Raw genomic sequence first — 16,305 nt, forward strand, 5'->3', positions numbered from 1 at the left:
TGAAGTCAGCCTTTGATCAGATAGTAAAATGAATTCTATCAGGCGGTTACTTAATCTCAAACAAAATGCGACATCAAAAAATCGATTTAATGTGCAGCTATTGTTTATTAAGTAACTTAATTACAACTTCTATGTGCTTGTAAATGTACTTTTCCAAATCTTGTAATTTATTGCTGTAAAAGCATCCTTAGAATTCTTTAAAGAAATAAAATGTGAAAATTGTTTTAGTTCAGGGATTTAAAGGTGATAAAAGAATCCTTGATGTGTGATTATTTTTCTCTGGAATACTAACTATTCTAAATGACAGTTAAAGGATTACTAGGTGTTGTTAATTTACTGCAAGATACAATTAAGAGGAGAAAGCTCATCCTCATACTGATCGTTATTGAAAAAAGTATTTGAACAAGTTTTATGTTGAAGATTATAAGATGTTTGAAGTAATTTACCTTAAGTTCTTTAATAATAGCTGTCCACCAAGTTATATTTTTTTCCCCTTCTGGACATAGTATTTTGTAATTAAGTTTGTATGTCTTATATGCTAGTGCCAACACCTGTCTGTGAAAGCAGTGTTTAAACAGGAGCAGTAGCCAGTTGAAAGGGCAGTGTGAGCTCTTTAAGGCCTAATTAAGAACTGAAAGGGAGATGAAGGGAGTAGCACAAAAGATGTGAAAGTAGCTGAGATGATATTCCCAGAGCAAAGTTCCTCATTAGAACAATAATGAGATGATCAGAGAATGCCAAGCCTTCATCTTATCTCTCTCTCTCTCCTCTAGTTGCCTTGGATGTCAGTTAGTACCCCACCAATATTTGGTTACCAGGACAACCTTTCTTTAAATCTTCAGTTATTTTGAGTCTTGATAATTTGCTTTTGTTGAAATTTAAATATTGTAAAAAATATACATTTCCTAGTTTAAAAGGCTAGACTGTGAGTAAAGTAAAAATAGATCACTAGTAATTCTCGAAGTATTTTGCACAACTGTTATTTAAAATTCCAGTTAGACAACTTAATGTAATAATTCTGTTCACTCACCCAACTCTTATTTTCTTATATCTGCATATGGAAATTTTTAACAGAGTTTGGGTAGGAATGAAAAAGGGTTGGTTATGAAACGGGAAGAGAGAAGAAAAATTTACATTAAATTTCAATATAAGAAGACATCTTAGAAACATATGTGCCATCTCTATGGAGTGCTAGAGGAGAAACTGTTGAGTATGTAGGAGTCCCATGTTAGGTTATCTGAGTCTTTACCAGTTTGGAGATTTCTCAATTTTAGTTTTTCTAAGAATAGTATTAAAAGTATCTTTTGAAAAAATAATTCATTTTTACATTTGCCTGAGAGTTTTCCTCTTCAAGCAAAATAATTTTTGTAACCAGAAAATATTTTAATTTCCTACTGTATTTAGTTAATATTAATCTTTATTTTATTTGGAATTATATCAACAAACAGAAGGATAGATGTATTTATTGAGTATATTAGTCAATTTAAGAATCTTATGCCTAAAATTAGAAGGTTTACATGATTTTCAAATATGGGATAAAATGTGGAACTAAGCATAAAACTGTTTTTAATTATTTTATATTCTTTTCCAGAATATAGTTTATAGTACATGTGTTTCTAAGATGTTTTTTTGCATAAAAACTTGATGCAGAAATTTGGGGTAAATTTTTCACATAAAAGGACAAATGGAAAATTTATTGAAAAGGTCAGAACTGTATTTCCAAGAAATATGTTTATCCATAAGTATTAGATGGTTGTGAGGGGGAAAAATAAGCCAAATGATGGATTTGTATATTCTAGATTATGGCTTATATCTTAAGTGCTGAACAGTATTGTGGGATAATAATTGATTATTTTGAGAGATTAAATTTTAGATTGATTTGTATCATGGCATTAATTTAAACTCCTTATGTCAAAATAAGAATTTTTTGACATGTCTTTCATCCTCATTGTCTGTAGAGAAATGTTAAAAAATTATTTTAACTACATTCTCTGGTAGCACTGGTATAGTGTTAAATGTAACAATATAAATGATTTTCTAACTGCATATTATCACTTAATTAGTTTGGAGAAATCAGTTCATATATGTATAATTTGATTAAGAGAGGCCCAGTCTGATGCTATTATTATGTTAAATTAAGAAAAAAGGTAAAACAATCAATTGGTAATGAATCCCATTTAGTTTAATTTCATTAATCCCTGCAGTTCTCACAAGAACTGCTATTTTTCAGTAAATATTGTTTTAGAAAAATTAAATCACATTAGTTGGACATAATCACTTTTTTAGAATGCAGTTCTGAAAAACCTCTTTGCAGACCAGGAAATGTTAGAGTTGAAAGGGACCTTAGAGAACATCTCATTTATCAGAGAAGGAAAGTGAGACTTAGGTGGGTTTCAGTCTCAAATTTGTGCAGAATTACTTAGGTTAAAGTAAGAAACTTTAGCTTATTTTTAATTAATGTTTAAAATATATTTAGCTCTATGGTATGTCTTATCTTTTCTACAGAAACCTGCTGCGTATAATAAATGTGAATAGGAATGTGTTTAGGAAAATCTAAGTTTTGTATCTCTAGACGACTTATGACCAATTAAACTAGTAAATATGTGTGTATACTTATTCTAACAAAAAGTTAATTGATCTGAAAGAGAAGAGAATAAAAAGTAAACCAACACGTATCTCCAGAATTGTCCTTTAGTTGTCGTAAAACAATATTCTGAAATGTTTTGGGGGACAAAGGTAATCTAATTCATAAAGTTGTATCTATACCCAGTTTCTAATGGTAAAATGAGTCATTTTTAAACTTCCTCTTAGCATCCTCTCTATTCTGTTAATCTAGTAGAGGCTCCTCCTAACTTTTGTCTTTACTATTTAAATAGCTTTGTAACTAATCGCGGTCCCTCTAAATGATTTTACCCACTGCTGCCACTTTCCTAAAACTTAGCTTTAATCATCTTTCCTCTGTTTAGAAACCTTCAATGGGCTTTCTATTTCCCATAACACTAAGTGTGATAGCATCAGACATCCTTGATGTTCTGTTTGGAACCCACTGTTTCAGCCTCTCTCTCTGTGCCCTGTCCTGAACCTTATTTCCCAGCTGTGCTCCACTGATCACCTTTATTAGCCACTGTGCCTTGAACCTTGCTTCCTCCTTTGAACAAGCAGAGCCACTGCTTGAGATGCCCATTACGCATTTCTGCCTGGCAAAATCTTTGAAGGCCTAGTGCAAGCTATATCTTCTCTGCAAAACCTGAGAGATTCTATGGATTGGAGAAGTTTTCAGCCAGGAATATTGTTTTGCCTTTATCCTAGAGAAGGGAGTGTGCTTGGGTAACACAAGCATCAAATTGGTATCTGTGCTCTAGCTTGTTTCTCTGGTGCAGCAAAGTCATGGGGCCTGGTGAGGAGGGGATAAAAAGTTACACTTTGGTTTTACTGATGAAAACTCCTGGATGCATAGCAAATTAAAATAGATCCTGAAATTGAATACAGACAAATTTAATTCTTATGACAAAAAAGGAAAAAAAAAGACCTTTCTACGTTCACCAGTCCTCGTTCTCCGTCCTCCACTGAATAGATTAGATACTATTAGTCCTTAAGAGCAAGGCCAATTTCCTCAGTCTTTTAGTTTATTTTCTTTAAAGCCAAATGGCAATGTTTGGAAAGAAAGTGATGAAAACCATTTTAAGTTGTTGAATGTAGTGATAGAACTATGTATAAGAAGGCATAAAGATTGCTACTTTATATTTTGGCATTATATTTTACATAATGAAACATCTAGATATTATGCACTTTAAATACATGATGTTACAGTGCCTTTTTGATTAAATTTCTGAGAAATATTTTTCTTTTAATATTAGGATGCTTTGTAATAAAAATGAATTGAATCAATGCCTTTTTTTTTTGGTTTATGTTTGTACCTTTGTGTTAGAATTTTCACCAATAGAATGAGGTTAAACAAAATAAAGTAAGTGAAATGGGAGAGAATGCAGATATACTAATCTTAAGTGTTAGCATGACTGTAGTTGAACTCTTGAGTTTCCTGACAACCAAGGCAAAAAGGGAAATAAAATAAATTGTATAGGTATTAGTACTAGGAGGAGAAAATAGACTACTCAGAGGAGAAAAGGTTCTATTTGCCTATAAGTTAAAACAGTAGTTACTCCCATGGAGCTTCTTATAAAGGATGCTCATGGATTTAGTTCTGAATGCCATCAACATCTCATAGCAAACTGGAGAAGCAGAGTTGATATTGCTGTTTCTTGTAACCATCTTCAATAAAAAGGCAAAGGCATAACATTAAACTACAGTTTAGCGGAAGCGATTCCACGAGGACTAAAGTGATATCCAAATGTATAGTTTTCAATAGCATCTTATATTTCCTAAAGTTAATTCTTACAGATGTTTCGATTTTGTCTATTTTAATTATGTTTATTATTGAGCATTTTATCTCTTAACTTAATCTTAAATTACGTGGTCAGTTTCTTATATTTAAGAATTTAGAGTTGTAATCAAGGCTTTGGTGTATCTGCTTTAGTCCTTTCCTCAGAACTGGCTAGCCATTCTGTGAACTGTCACACTAGTTCTAGCCAAGGATAGAGAAGAGTTTGACAAGGGTTTGAAACAGTAGAACTTCAGAATAACTCATAATTTGCCCCTGATGTGCTGTCTGTTAAAGTGACCGTCTTTATCCTACTCTAGGACAGCAACCCTTTTGATGCCACTGCAGGCTACCGTAGTCTCACCTACGAGGAGGTACTGCAGGAGCTGGTAAAACACAAAGAGCTCCTTAGGAGGAAAGACTCCCACATCCGGGAGCTGGAGGACTACATCGACAACCTCCTTGTAAGGGTGATGGAGGAGACGCCCAGTATTCTCAGAGTGCCGTACGAACCATCCAGGAAAGCTGGCAAGTTCTCCACTAGTTCATAAGCCAATGGTACTGCATTTATAATTGGGGAAAAAAGAAAGGAAGAAAGAGAGAGAAAAAATAGAAGAAAAGCTCGTTACTGAGAGAGACCACACTATCAGGTTTCATTCCATACTCTCCTTCATTGTGAAGAACTGTTTCACCTGTAAATATTAGCAGGGACTATCAAGAGTGACCTTTGAAGTGAGCTAAATAATTTAAACCTTTGAAGTGAAGATGGGCCAGATTCTCGTGAACAAGCAGTTCCTTAGGATTCACTTAGGTGCTGGTGCCGGCCCGCTAATCTGCCATAGCCTAGGAGTATCTTCAGAAGGACATGACTTATTCCTCAGGAACAGGTTTCTCATCAAGCAGAACTGATACTGTGGTTGGTTTCTCAGAAGTCAATTTGTACAGATTTAGCTGCAGGAATACTGCTCATTATAAACACTACTAAAAAAAAGTTCATATTTTATATACATATATGTACATGAATAATCTGTTCATGTATCTTTGTATATAAAATACATGCATATACCTCATATATACATGTGTTTTTAGAACATTTAAAGACAACTGGTTGCCTCTAAAATTAGGATACCAATTAGGATTTCTTAATTTGAAAATATGTGTGCTCTGTCAATGCAAAACAAATCGTCATTGCTACTATAATGGTTTGTTACACAGAAGCTGCTTCAAATCACTCTTGACTACGTGAACCTTGGTTTCAAAATAAGCTGCTACTATATATTATTCCAGCATCAAATCTTTTCTCTTTTTCCAAAAGTAATGATCTAAAGCCCCTTTTTAAAGAACGATGTATTTTAGGAAACTTCATTAACCTTGCAACAGCATGAATTTCTTGAATTAATTTTTATCTTAATATTTGAGTTTTGTTTGAGCTATAAGCAGAAGATAAGCAAGTGTGATTTGTTGAGATTCTGAATGTCTTTAAAATATTCAGTACTAGCAAAGAAAATATTTGGAATTTATATCTGAAGATAATTTGGAGCGGGTGGGGGGAAGTAGGTGATCATTCTGATGCCCGATAACCCAAAGCAATGAACAAATTCTAGGAATGAAAAATTAGGCTCGGTTTCAAGTTACAAAAATAATGGAACAGATGGTTGCATTTGGTTTCTGAACCAAAATAAGAGTTACTAAAGGAGGGGTGAGTTTTTAGAATAGATCTTTACTAGCACGACATTTTACACTATTCTACAGCCACCCTGTAAGAATAAATCAGTATTACAGAATTGTGTCAGCTTTGTTTTTAAGTCTGCTCCCCAAAAATGTTGACTACTATCATGAATTTTCTTTATATATTTGTACAGAATTAGTCTTTAAAGTGAAAATGATATAAAAATATTACTAATCATCTGCTGATTTTTTAACTTTAAAAGTCTGAAATACATACTATGAAATACTGAATCTGTGTTTTCTAAAGGAAATTTAAGATGAAAAATTCACCTGTATATGGAGACATATATTCCCCAATCTTTTACCAAATGCATTTCTGTCTAATATTTATCTCTACTAAGACTTCACTGAGAGTTAAATACAAAGGCATATAATAGTTTTGCTCAGTTTAATATTTTGAATCAGATAATACTTGGCCAAGCTTATATTCACAAGCTAAAATCCCTTATTTGTATTTTTCTGAGTTTCTTCAGTTTTTCTATGAGAGCATAACTTTTGAAATTCTGAAAATTTTTCTGAAATACAAATAATTTTTAATAGGAGACAAGGAGAAATAGCTTTCACTGACTTTTTCCTCCACTTCTAAATTTCTGTAATAAACCTCACAATGTGGTATAGAATTTTATTTTGAGGTCTTGGTAGTTCTTTTTAACATGGTGCCATTTTTAGTTAACATTTATTAAATGTTGCACAATTCTTAGTATTTGTTTTTTCTGTTGTTGGTATAACTGAGGCTCTTCTTACACTTTTAAAAGTACTAAAATCCATGTGTTTGCAGTATTATGACATTATCTGCAGATATTTTAATATGCTTTGGCCAAATTTACTCTTTATAGAATGAACCACGATGCCAGTGTTGTACTGGGGATATGTTTTATGTAAATAGAGCTCATGAAAAAGTATGGTTAAGGGACTGCCATTCTTTTTATGAGGAAATTCATTTTTAAGGAGGATTCTTTGCCTGTATAAAAACTGTTAAGGATTAGACTTGTCCATACGTTAATGATTTGGTTATAACTGCGTCAATATTTTTATCTTTAATTCTGAGACAAGAATTGTATTGAAAACTGAATCTGCATTTATCACTGCCCGAAATGTTCTGTTCCGACGTTTATGAACTTTCTTTCACTCGTGACCTGGAATCAAACTGACTATATATATATATATATATTCATAATCAATCGGTCCATATAAGGAACTAAAAACAAAAAGTAAAAATGAGTTCCTATGTGAACATAACAGTGTTTCCTGTGTTTGTGGGCAGAAGTGCAAATAGAGTAGTTTTAATTTTTAGCGTTGTAGAAAAAAAGGCCAAAAGATCACATTAGTTTATTTTTGCAAACTATAACTTTTAAGTATTCTAATGGTATATTTTGTTAGTAACTTAGACAAGGAAATAAAACATATGTACTCATTAAATAACGCGCAGCACAGTAGACTTATAGACAGAGTTTACTTTTGCTTTTATGCTTAAAAAGGCATGTTCAAAAATATTTCCACCAATAAGAGGATTTTTTTAAATTGCAGAGTTTATAATAGTCTCAAACCTGTCTTAAGCTTAACATACTTCTGTTACATAATTAAAAATATTTCTGCTAATATTTTTTAAACAGTATAGTTTTACAACCAGCTCCCCTCCCAGTTCTAAAATTCAGCTTCAAAGTATTGAACATAACTGTCCTACCACTTAGGCTTCAAGTTCATTTATTAAATACCAGGGAATAAATCTTAGAATTGTATATAAAATGTGTCACCCATTCATGAAAAATATTTAAGTATTGCTTTTTGCTGCTGTATTCTGCATTGAGCCTAGTTTTGCCATCCTCCCATGAATGTAGTAGTATCCATAGATTATACATAACTACATCTATTGCGTTTAGCAGTAAGTGAAGATTTCGTTGTAATTTTCCAGCTGTGAAAATGTTGCCTGTATTTAAAAGGGTTTCATGAATGGAAACCTAAGTAAAACTCAGCTCGCTAGTGACAGACTTGCTTTCCTCACATCCTTCACTGACTCCTCCGCCCTCACACCCCACTGCCTACCACCCCCATAAGGGTGCTTATTCTTTAGCAAGGAGAATCTCAAAAAAAAAAAAAAAAAAGAATTGCTGTCTTTAATATATCTAGAAATTGTTACGCTAGAACTTCTTTTCCTCTTAGGTTTTTAGAAAAAGCAGCCTACCTTGGATTTGTAAAACAAGGTGAAACTTTCTGATGTCTGTGTGCTCATATGTCTTATAGATATGGTTGGTGTCACGTGTGTGTGTAAATGAAATATGAAGCATGCTCATTCCCTCGATCTCTTTGAAGTAAAAGGGAAAGGATCGCAGTGCTGCTGGTTCATGATTGTACATGGAAGGGTCTGTCAGCACACACTGAAAGCCCCCGTTTTCACAGATTTATAAGTTTAATAGTCCAGATGCAATCATTGGAGGTATTTAATATGTAATAGGTAGCATCTTAACTAATTAATCTGCATAAGAAGGGTTTTCTGGTGTACTTAATAAGAAGTGTAGAAGCTCTTCAAGCATTAAACTGGAGTTGACATTTTATTTCATTTATTTTCCATGTCAAAAAATACACTCTTACAGTGGAATTGAAGTCTGTAACAAATGGTACATTTGGACCTGTCAATCTTCGATCTTAGGGGTGGTTTGATTTTGAGGTACAAAAAAAAAAATGCTGCAGATCTAGAAATGTATATATTTAGCAGGTATTTGAAAGATACAAGCATTATTTATAACTGAAGAGTATTACACTTAGTAAAATGCTCTAGTAACTTGTATACATTTTTGCAGGTACAAACTCCAACGTATGTAAGCATTATGTAACATGACAGTTGTATAATTTATGTAATCTGATGCATGAATCAGAATTTTTATATATGATTATTGGTTTATTATAGTTGATTAAAATGTTTAATCTTAATTTGGTTGTCATAATTTCTTATCGCAGATAAAACAGCATGAGTATTCATTTGTACGTGAGCCCTCCTTGTCTTTTAAAAGTACAGTAGGATGCCTCTTATTATTTGATGTATGGCAGCAGGTATTCTGTAAGACCTACAGACTCACTTCACTATGAAAATAGTTTTGAAAAGTAAGGTTTAGTGTGGACACTGTTTAGCAGCCCTTTGTGTATAAGATATCCCCTCACAGGGACAGAACTTACTGTTTGGTAGCAAATTACATCTGCATATTTATACAGAGGCTAAGACCTATGCTGAGTGCTTTCTCTTTATGCGTTATTTCATTTATTCTTTACAACAGCCCTCTACGGTAAGGACTGTACAAGCTTTCAGAGGAAATTGAAGACAGCTAACAAAACAGCTATTTGTGGAACTCAAGAGTAGAGTAGAGTTGGCAAAGCCACGGCATTTCTCACTAGTTTTTAGTGTCCAGCTCATGGCAGAGACCACTAATTCATGCCCACTCCCAGCCCTCTCAGCCTGCAGTCCAGGTGTATGTCTGTCCATCCCAGATGCTGTCTGAGGGAAGCAGGAACCTAAGGGCCTGGGATGATGGTGTGGGTGTGGCAGAGTGTTAAGCAGTTGTATTATTCTATAGATTATGAGACATGATCCACACGTAGTGGTCCTGAAGGTAAGTAATCCACTCTTGGAACAAGGGAGTTCTCTGCAGGCCAGAACACCTTCCTGGTCCTTAATTGCCCTCAATTTTAGAGGCCCATTTATTGTATCTTTTTACTTCCCCTGGTATTTCTCTGGATTGTTCCCCTTTCTGTCTATCTGCAGCACACACGTTTATTTTTTCTTAGTCTACTGAGACAAAGATATTTGAGGTAATTTGAGGGTAGGGAGTTATTATTCTGTTAAAGTGGCTGTTTTCCACATAGGTTTGTTCTAATGCTGTGCCTCTCTCAGAAAGGCCAGATGGAAATGAAAGCGAGGCCAGGGTTGCTAAACCTGATCATCTCAGAGACTGAAAATATAGATTTTATGTGAAATATGATTTCCACGTGTTAGCAACTGATTCTTTAAAAAAACAAACAAACAAAAAACCCACAAAACTGCAGGCCATTAGTGCACAGTCTTTTCCTCATTGTTTCTGATGTACCGTCATTGTCGTCATCATCATCATCAGAACAGTGCAGAGTGTAGTTGTTTACTTCCCCCACAGGTGATCTTGTGTTTAATCAAAACCTGACTTGGCCAAGGGGCATGCAGGGCATGTGTGATGTGTAAGACGGAATTACAGCTCAGGACTCCTGGGAGGGAGTGGGGAGAGGATAGGGAGTAACTCTTCAGTGACTCTAGAGTTTCAATTTGTAAGATGAATAAGTTCTGGAGGTCTGCTGTGCAACATGGTGCCTACAGTTAATGACACTGTATTGTGCATGTAAAAATCTGTTACGGGGGTAGAGCTCATTTGAAATGTTCTTACAGCAGTAAAGAAAAAGCCTTTCTCAGGTATGCCTGCCCCTGAGCCTGGCAGTGCAGATGCTTTTCAGAGAGAGAACAGCACGGTGAATCTGAGTTACAGTACAAGGGCCACCGCTCTGGTGTTTAGAGCCTTTTAGAATGTTATCTAGTATCTGATACATACCTTTTTATGGTAATTATGATTTTTCAGTATCTTATTTATGACGGTCTTGCCTTTTGGTAAAAAAACTGTATAAAAACTATTAGTGTCCCAAAGATCAGTTTAGCACTTAATTAGTGTCCCAAAGATCAGTTTAGCACCGTCCTGTGTTAAGGTCACATCACGTATGGTATGTGACAACTTCCAGTCATCTAGAGTCAATGTGTTGTTGTGTGTGTGTGTTTTTTTTTAGGGTATAAAATACATATTTCAATTGAAATATAATGGTCATTGATTCCGTAGTTTCTTTGATTTTGTACATCCACTATTTAAAATTCCACTGTACTTTTGGATGCCAGCCAGATCAGGAAAGCTGGATGGTTAGATCACTGGTTGTCAAAGTGTTGTCCCCAGAGCAGCATTGGCAGTATCACCTGGGAACTTGGGAGAATGAATGCAAACTCTCAGGCCCGACTCCAGACCTACTGCATTAGAAACTCTGGGGGTTGGACCCAGAAAGCTCTATTAACCAGCCCTGCAGGTGTTTCAAATGCACATTCAAATCTGACTACCATTGAGATAGAGACCCACCCCCACCCCCCTTTTTTCTTAGTTTAATGTACTTCAGAGAATTTTTTTTAACTTAATGTAATTTTCCTTGCCAGTCCTGAATTTATTTATGAACCTGTTTTTTTAGTTTTTTGATAAAATGGATATTTTGTGTTTTAAAGAAACTTAAGTCTGATGAAACTTAATATAGATAGAATGCTTGTAAGATAATGCATAACGTGTTATGCAGAGTAGATACATAGTTAATACCGTTGATTCTTTGATATCTTGTTTTGTTTGTGCAGTAAGATTTGCTATTGTGATGGGGAAGGCAAAAATGCACATGGGCCTTAATGCGGAAACTGCCATAATGTCTTCCTTTGTTCTGACGTGGCGGCCAAGCTTGATTAAGGAGGGCATCTTTCTCAGCCTCACAGAGGCCTTGAAAACTGAGGTAAAAGATAGTAGTGTAGAAAGGAAACAGAAAATGGAGCCATGTATGGAATGCGGTAGAATAAAAGTTTTGAATGTATGTGTGAAATTGGGCAGTGAACCTTAATATAACAAGTGAAGCCAACTTGTGACTTGAAGTGAGAGGTTCTGTTTAACAGGCACTTTGTAAGTTTGCTAGTTACAATCATTTTGTCAAATAGTTCATAAAAAGCTTACATTATTTTCACAATCAAAACTGAGTCGAGTTCTCGTGTCTAGGGAAATCTAGAATGAAACGTAAGAGTCTTGTTAGATCTTGCATCAGATACTGGAAACACTGGATGATTAGGAAAAGACCTTTATGCATTAGGTTAAAAATAACGTAATTTAAAATAAGGGTGGTATGAGAGAGGAACATCCAATAGCAGAGTATTTTATTGGTTTTTATTCCTCGGTGGAAAAATGGCTAGAACATTAACAGTGTAACATGGATTCAGAGACGTCTGGACACTGGCAAAAGTTGTTGGGTTTTTTTTTCTTGTTTGTTTCAATCATCGCTCTCAAACCCTCAGTGGAAACTTCAGTGCCAAACATTAGATTAGCCTCTGGCAGAAAGGGATCTAGAGAGCACGGGTCATTAAAATCACGGCTGATTCTGAATCCTCAACTTGAACTTGTGCTTTCAGCCTCTTTCAGCAAAATTTTGCTAAAGTTAGACAAAGAGTAAGAACATTGGCTTATGAATTTCATTTCCTTTCCTAGTTATGAAGGAGGCATTAATGAGGGGGAAATGGCAGGAAAAGCCTGGGGAATTGGGTAGGGAAGGCGGCAGTGGGCCAGGCTCACAGGAAAAGTAGTTGCCAACCTCAGATTAATTTAGGTTATAATCTGAAACCATATAGGACAAGCACTTTTAAGAAATAAGTCATTTGTCATAAACAGTTGACTGATCCAATAGCAGTATTTAGTGTTTTTATGTTTACATTTAAAGATATTTTATTAATATACTGTTACTGAACATCTTTCTTGATTTATAAGCTATAAAATACTTTAATCCTTGACTTACTTTTTTACCAAGCTATTCACTTAATGCTATATGATACGTAGCACTTGAGACCATCTGTTAGGAATACTTGAATCATATGCACACTGTGAAGATATGTACAGCAAATAAAGCAGAAAACACATGAAATAATAATAGGAAGAGTTTGTGAAGACAATCCTTGCATTTTAACTAAAAAAAAAAAAAATGTCTGAAATCTAGCAGGAAGTCTTTCCAAAACTGAAGCTCTTTTCTTATTCTGGGCAAATTGCTCTGCTGAGTGGCCTTAAGATGTCACTTTGCCTTTAAGTGAATAGATCTTAAATAAAAATATTGGCATCAGTACTACTTAGAATTGTCCTCTGAGCATCCCTCATTAAGTGTGAGAAGTTACTGCAGAGTAATGGCGGCAGCTGCATGGGAACCAGGATAAGCAGGCTGTTTTGTGAAGCGGGCCCAAGAGGGAGGCTGGGATTAGGACAACCTGGGCGTCTTGGGGTCACCCCTGGAGGACGGATTTGGGGGGAGCATCAGGTTGAATTTGGTAGTCTTGGAAACACTGAGCTGGGTGCAGCGAAATCCTAGGCCTTGGATGGTACTTTAATGCTGTTGGAGGTTGAAGCTATTTCTTTCTTTCCTTTGAACTGGTGGAGGATGGGAGCAGGTTGGCGCCCTGGGTGGGTCTCCCCAGAGCAAGGGACCTTGTGAAAGATGGAAAGGTTTCCTAAGTCACTCAGCTGCAGGTAGACTTCTGGATTCTTAGTCCACCCTTCTGCTAGTTGGGAGTGATTCCAAGGAGCCTCGCTCACTCCAGGAGGCTTATTGTCACTTAAGGGTCACACCACCCGATGAGCTTGTAGCCTAGACACCTGTCATGATGCCGCCTGCCTCTAAGAATGGGCCGGAATGGTATATATGTGGGACAAAATTTAGTTCCTGCCAGGCCACGGGAATGTCTGGCCAACGGTCAGTCTTAAGCCTGGTACTCACCCTTTAGCAGTGCCTTCTGTAACTGCTTTCAACTCTTGTGTTCTGATGCCTAAACCAGATGTCCTCAGAATCAAACCTTCTCTTTGTTTAGTGATTGTTACCTTTGGATCTCACAGTAGCAGGAGTAACCTCACTCATTGGGTGGACCTCAAACCCCAAAGACACATCTGTCAAAAGCCTTAAGACCACAGCTATGTACCACATCTTAATTTCTGATTGACTATTGTATAGAACTCACTATTTGGGGATATTAGCATATTATTTCGACCTTTTGTCTGATCCTTACTCTTTTTATCACAGACACCCTAGGTACTTATTATTATCCACCTAAACTAATTTGGGACTGTTCCTTCTGTTGACTTCCGCAGACTGGCCAATCATTTTACAAATGCCTTTCAGTTGTCTTTGTGCTGAGTTCTTCCTGTTTGTGGAGGGAATCAACCAGTTGAACAAGCTTCATCTAAGTTTCTCTTCCATTTGGCAATCAGTAGTATTCGGCACTCTCTAGTAGCTGAATGAATTTCAGTATGCATGGTAAACTTACCCATATTCCTCTTTGTCCTGACTCATTTATTTCATCGTTTTGAATTGTATGTATGTTTGTAAATCACCTCAGCTCTTCTGTGGGACGGGGCATCATATGAATAAATTTTTTATTTGGCATTTCTTCCAATCCTGCTCATTCCAGTGCATGCAAAGCGCCCCATCTGATCTTTGCTGACCTCCAGCAAACCACCGTCTTGTACATTTATTTGTCCTCGTTTTTGAGTCTACTAGTTATTTAAAAACTATACACAAAGAATTCCTGGCAAAGACTTTGAGCCTCTGGTCCTTGTATCCCCAACATTGATGCGTAGCACAGTGCCTGGTATTTAGTTGGTTCTCAATAACATTTGTTGAATGAGTGATCAGATTACTTTTTATTAAAATCCATATTATTGTTGTGAACATCTGTTACCAACAGTGATGTTATCTTCTAAGGGAGCCAGCCCCTTTGAAATGAATAAAAATAAAGGTTTTTAACAGGCAGTGGAAGTTGTATCTAGAGGAGACATGATTGCTACCAAAACCTTGCCAGTATGAACTGGGAACAGGCAGAAATAAATGTTCGTCTTAAATTATAGGCCGTCTACCAGAGTTCAAGAGGCATGCTTAGTCAACATCACTCTTTCCTTTACTTTAGTGGGGGCTGGTCACCTGCAACTCTTCATGTTTGTTCACTTGTCTACACGCCCTGCTCATTTGTATGCAAGCCCAACAGAACCAGATAGCTGGTCACCTTTGCTGCCCTCCCATTTAGAGTTCACGTGTCACATTCCAGGTCCTCAGTAAATGCCTGTTAGAGGAGGGAGGGGAAGGAGGACTTCAGTGGCTAGTGCTTTGAAATATGGTGTAAGAAGTTTGTACTTTTTCATTGTATGTGATTCGGTTGGCAGCATGCTGAGATTTTAATTATCTGTACTTTAAAATATTGCAACCATGGCTATTATAAAAACACTTTCCATTGTCCTTGATGAAGGGAGGAGTTCTCATTCTAATTTGGCTTCTATTTGTAATTAATGAGAAAGAAACCTTGAGTGGTCCCTAATTGAAAACAGGGAGTACATTGATCCACTTTTGTTTAGGAGTCTTATGGAAACTTTAGATATAAAAACAGTTTTCTTAATTATATCATGATACAAAAATAAATAAATCATTTCAATAAGAACACCAGGCAAGATAGGCTTTTCTAACTGAAGTGCTTCCTTTAATATACATGTCTTTCGTTGAACAGTTAGGAAAAATGAGTCCAGAATAAAACCTCGGTGCAGTGCGGTAAATAGATTTCATCTTGAGTGTTTAATTGCTCAATCAACAGCTGCTGTGTCAAGGAAGTTGGTGAAGCCTCATCTGGGCTCTCCCAGCCACCCATTGATCCATCCTTCATTCCATCCTTCAACTCAACAAACTGAATACCTGCTATGTGCAAAGCATTGTTCTAAATGCTAATGATAGAGTTGAGCAAGATGGACAAACGGAAATAGGGCCCAGATCCATCAGTGATGTCTACCAAGGGCTCATGACGTCCATGCCCCGCCCCCATTTTTTAAGGAGCATTTTTGAATTTTTTAAGGCCTATTCAAGTTGAAGTAACCAGTTAAGTACTCTCAAGTTAATCATAGCAGCACCAACTGACTGCACTTGAGTGTTACTTTCTTGTGAGGATAGAACTTCATGTCATCTGACAAATACTGATCCTAGACAATGAGGTAATGGTAGATGTATCTGGTAGTATGAAGAACTAATGATGAGCTCATATGCAGTTTTTCCATGACTCTCTTTGTTAACCCCTGAGTTTAATTTTTTTAAAATGTAGTTGAAACCTGAGAGGTGTTCCAAGCAAGATTGGAACAAATAAAAAAACCACGGAATTATCTCCAGTATAGGGACACTTCTTGGATAATTAAAGGTAATGATGCAGATGGTCTATGTTATCCTTTTCTGAATTGCAGAGAACTCATTTTCATTCACCACTTGGGTTGCAGCCGTATCATTGAGAAATGAAAGATGAATGAAAGTAAATTGTATTTAAGAAACCTTCATCAGCATTTATGACACGGGAGTTTTTGGTTTGGAGAAAAATAAGTACCAACTGCTGAATGGAT

The 16,305-nt window shown here is 36.0% G+C and overlaps 1 protein-coding gene across 1 annotated transcript in view; it reads left to right on the forward strand.

The window, feature by feature from the left end:
* The window catches only part of RAB11FIP2 (RAB11 family interacting protein 2), a gene marked incomplete at its 5' end in the record, with an annotated part of 41,284 nt that extends 31,752 nt beyond the window's left edge, over positions 1 to 9,532 (forward strand). The window contains one exon of the mRNA XM_079899177.1: positions 4,699 to 9,532. Within this exon, the coding sequence (XP_079755303.1) occupies positions 4,699 to 4,929 (231 nt within the window). The 3' untranslated portion in view covers positions 4,930 to 9,532. The remainder of the gene's footprint in view (positions 1 to 4,698) is intronic.
* Positions 9,533 to 16,305: the final 6,773 nt, after the last annotated feature.

Source organism: Stenella coeruleoalba (genome assembly GCF_951394435.1).
Source record: "Stenella coeruleoalba genome assembly, chromosome: 16".
Taxonomy (NCBI): Eukaryota; Metazoa; Chordata; class Mammalia; order Artiodactyla; family Delphinidae; genus Stenella; species Stenella coeruleoalba.